This window comes from Populus nigra, chromosome 12, assembly GCF_951802175.1.
Source record: "Populus nigra chromosome 12, ddPopNigr1.1, whole genome shotgun sequence".
Classification (NCBI taxonomy): Eukaryota; Viridiplantae; Streptophyta; class Magnoliopsida; order Malpighiales; family Salicaceae; genus Populus; species Populus nigra.
In genome coordinates, this window is record NC_084863.1 from 10,228,686 (window position 1) to 10,232,990 (window position 4,305).

Consider the following 4,305-nt stretch of genomic DNA (forward strand, 5'->3'; position numbering starts at 1 on the left):
GAATCGAGTAAATAAAAATAAAATAATAAACTTTGTATAAGGATAAACTTGGATGTATATAACAACAAATCCTCCTTTCCAATAGAAGGGGCTCCAGTTTCCTGTCATCTTGTGTGCAATGCTCTATAAGAATTTGATCCTGGAAAAGAAAACAAGAAAGTTTTCATTCAATTCTAGAAATAACGATGATAGCCTGCTGTAGTCATGCACATAACTGGAAGCTTCTGATAAACCCCCACTTGATTAGATGTGCCTCAGGAGACAATAACAGCAGCTGTCCTTTTATAGACAACATACATCTGATATCATTGAAACGAAACCCAGCAGTATTACAACTAATATGTGAAAGAATTTCAAGTCACCGGGAGGGAGAAGGGGCGAAAGAATAAAAGCAAGGAATCACCATGTAGTAGTAAGAATATCACTACTCGTCATTGTTTCTCTGAGTTGAGCAATTGAATACTTTTTTCAAGTCGAATAATATTTCATCAAATCAACAGAAAATCATAGTTCAGACATATCAGAAAGCTACTTTTACACAATTCACAAGGTGTTCTCATCTGATCTACTAAAAGCTTTTAAATACATACAAGTTAAGAGAAGGATGCAAGTCGGGGGTCATAATTTAAACTACTGCTCCTGCTTGCAAAGATAGTTCCTTCTGATCACCAAAAGCTCCGTGCAGAAACTTATAAACAATTGAAACAAATTCTTCAACTTTTTCTTCGTGTGGCAAATGGCCACAGTTCTTAATGACCTCCAGACAAGAACCAGGTATAGCTTGTGAAAGTCCCTTGGCATTCCAAGATGGAACAATTTTATCATTGTCACCCGTGATGATCAAAACTGGTAGTCCATTATCCATCAACAAAAACACAAGAATCAGCATTTCATTTAACCACTAAATTACAATAATTAAGGTGGCATAGCAGATGGTATTTTCATGACTCGAAAGAATGATGCTAAACCAAGAATTTCTATCTATGTAGAGAAATTCTCATAGAGAAAAGGTCCTTTGTTGAACCATATATTAAGCCTCCATGCCCCCTCCTCATCCCACATTCAGATTAGAGGGGGGTGCCACATTAGTTTGACTATTACAAGTACTATGAACCAAAAAATAGCACCAATCCACCCAAATGCCTTTCATCTCACTGTCTTCATTTCTCAATCTTTACTTCCTAACAGATATTTTTCAAGATAAGCAGTTTTCCAGAGTTAAACAGCTTTGGAAGACTGGATGTAAAGTTAGTGCAAGTACCAGGACATGAGATTTCATTAAGTCTTTTTGATATTGATGGCTTTGATTCAGACTCGGCATTTGTTAGTGTTGCTGCAGTGAACTCTGCAAGAGCCTTGTCCCAACCCTTGGCCCTTAAAGGCTGCATTTATAAATAACTTCAAGGTAAGAAATACACAGTTAACAAAAAATGAATAACATCAAATATTTCATTCTAATATTTTCAAAGCTAATAAGACACAAGGACAGATCTAAGTTACCTTTGTATAGCCATTTAGAACATGTTCAGTCACTTGATTTGGATCATGCCAAGCAATCCTCACTGCTGCTCTACCAAACTTATCGATTATCATCCTTATCTGAGAATCAAGTAGTGAAATCATTGTTATGGCACTTACATATTGCAGATAGAGCTCAATGTTAAATACGCCTCCCCCACCCCCGCCAAACACACACACACCCCAAAAAAAAAGAACAAAGTGAGAAGAAAAGGGACTTTCTAAAATCTGCATTAATAACATGGGCTATATCATGTAAATGAGTTTGCAACTCAATTAGCACCCATGTTCCTCTTCCCCAAGAGGTCTTGGGTTCGAAAATCTCCTTTGTAATAAAAAATGTTAGCTATATACTGTTCATAAAAAAAAGCATTGGGCATGTGTGAGGAGAACGCTATTCTAGGGAAATCAATTTTTTTGTTATAATTGCTACACATCTAAAACAATTTACTCTGCTGGTGTCTACTGAAATTGGTATGATAACACCAGAAACATTTCTGCATGCGAGTAGTCTTTAATATTTTAGTTTTAACAGTTCTCAACAATCAATTGAATCAGCAAGATCTAGAAATATTGCAAATAAAATATTTAGACCATCCACAAAGAAAAATACCAGCATTACACCAAAGGCAGAGCGCAAAATAGCTGACAATGTTTTCTTATATATTGAGTTAAGCATATCTGTCATCCCCTTTGCCATCTGCACTATTGCTTGAGCAATGCCTGTAATAAACTTCAATAAAATCTCAAAAATCTTGATAAATGGCTTTGCTAACATATTTGAATTTGATATGTCCCCTTCAGTCTGGTTTTCTCTTCCAACTTTATCTTGTCCCGCAAGCTTTTGAACTGCACGTGGAGCAAGTATTGCTGGGGCAATGAGAATCAGAGCTGCAATGCATTCGGGAGCCTCGAAATATGAATCAATTGCTACAAGAGAACCAGCTGAGTGCCTAGTATGTAAAATTTTTAAACAAGTTCAGAGAGTCGCAAGATTTCACAAAAGTGACATGGGAGAAGAGAAGGCAATTTGCAGCAAGATATTAATGATGAGGGTAAAACTATAGACCATTTTTAATGATTTATCCAAAACTGAAAACCAAAAACAAGAGACTTTCCACAAGAATAGTTTAGTCTATTTTTCTATGGTGCACTTATGCCCCTATTTTCCAGTCCTGGTACCACTTATCCTACCCCATTTACTGAAAAACATTAAACAAAGTTCTGGCGAATAGATATGCAAAACTAATTAAAAGGATTATCAAAGCCATAAGAATGAACGATGTAATTTCTCCTTGAGCACACAAACAGGATTATCGAAGCAATAATTCACATAACAACAGTAGATGCTGGCCACACACACACAATTAGTATCATTAATGCTCTCTAATCATCATTTGGCAAAATGTCTCTGATGCATGTGTTTGTCATGAGACCAGAAGATCGCTATCCTCTCCCATCCTCACAAGCCCGGAAATTAAATGTGACAACAAAATCATTGAATCATCAAAAAGCCTGCAGTGAACACACCACTATAACATGAGAAATGAGCATACCCCACAAGAACTATCTTCTCAGCTGCCAGGAAATCAATGAAGTACAAGGTAGCAAGCACTGAAAATGACAAGGAGTATGGATTCAATGGTTTTGCATCGTTGGTACCAGTTGATAAATGCGTGGAAGCATCCACCCTCGATGTCAATCCAAAAGCTGGTCTGTCAAAGGCAAGAACTTTGGAACCAGTGAGCTCAGCCAAAGGCTTCATAGCTCGACTCCATGAGTAAACAGAAGCTCCAAAACCATGTAACAAGATCATAGGAAGACCAAGCTTCCAAGAATTATTATGAGCAACTTGAGAAAGAGTGTGGCTTTGAGATGAATTATTTGCCTGTGATTCTGCATCATATACCTTATGGTGTATCTGTACGCCTCTAAACTCACAAAAACAACTATCTGGATCAGCTAAAAGTGAAGGGTCTAATAATTCATCTTGATCTATACCAGCAATTTTCTCTCTTTTCTGCTTTGTTCTAGCATCCAGCCACTGCTCTGGAGATCGAAAGCCAAAAAAAATAAAAATTAATAAAATCCTCACAAGTCACAAACTAGCAGAACAAGATCTCAAAAACAAGAGTGAAGTGATGATGTCTACAAAAGTAAGAAACAGAAATTACATGGTGTTAGAACTGTTTACCAGAATATTGGGCACCACCAGAGCCACTGACTGTAGCATGTGGAGATAACTTGAGAAATTTTGGACAAGAAGCAGCAAACCCATGTTGCAAATTAGGAAAGCTCACTATTTGGCCCTTAATTCTTGGAACTGAACAACATTTCCCATCATTGTAATGATGGGAAAGAAACACCAACTGCTGCTGGTGAAACACTATCCCTCTCATGACTAACCCTTCACCACAGACTAAAGTTTATTGTATCGATAAAACTGGTCATTTAATATAAATGTTTTTTCAAAAAAAATTCTGAGGCATGCAGAATGCTTTAATATTTTTTTTTATAAAATATTTAAAGTATAAATTAAAAAAATACAGATACTTATGTATATGTTTACTAAATTTATTTATTTAAATAAATAAATAATAAATTTATATCCTAAAAAACTCATAACAAAATTAATTGAATAAATGTAATATTATATAAAGCTGAACACATTAATAATATAATTTAAAAATAAATATTTTTTATTTTAAAAAATAAACTTTATATATATAGATAAATTAAAATAATACCTTGAAAAATAAAATAGAAATAGAAAAAAAAAACTTATAT

At 35.1% G+C, this 4,305-nt stretch overlaps 1 protein-coding gene across 3 annotated transcripts; it reads right to left on the reverse strand.

Moving 5' to 3' along the window:
• Nucleotides 1-447: 447 nt before the first annotated feature.
• Nucleotides 448-3,961, reverse strand: LOC133670259 (uncharacterized). Of its 3 annotated transcripts, XM_062090786.1 has the most exons (7): nt 3,713-3,960; nt 3,428-3,567; nt 3,075-3,277; nt 2,132-2,471; nt 1,501-1,599; nt 1,262-1,382; nt 448-846 (listed from the first exon to the last, which is right to left on the reverse strand). In XM_062090786.1, exons 1-7 carry the CDS (start codon nt 3,915-3,917, stop codon nt 626-628), a joined length of 1,329 nt encoding a protein of 442 aa, XP_061946770.1. In that variant the 5' UTR covers nt 3,918-3,960; the 3' UTR covers nt 448-625. The 3 variants fall into 3 exon arrangements, with proteins under 3 accessions (XP_061946770.1, XP_061946769.1, XP_061946771.1); XM_062090785.1 differs by having other exon boundaries at nt 3,075-3,567; XM_062090787.1 differs by having other exon boundaries at nt 719-846; nt 1,262-1,398; nt 3,075-3,567; nt 3,713-3,961.
• Nucleotides 3,962-4,305: the final 344 nt, after the last annotated feature.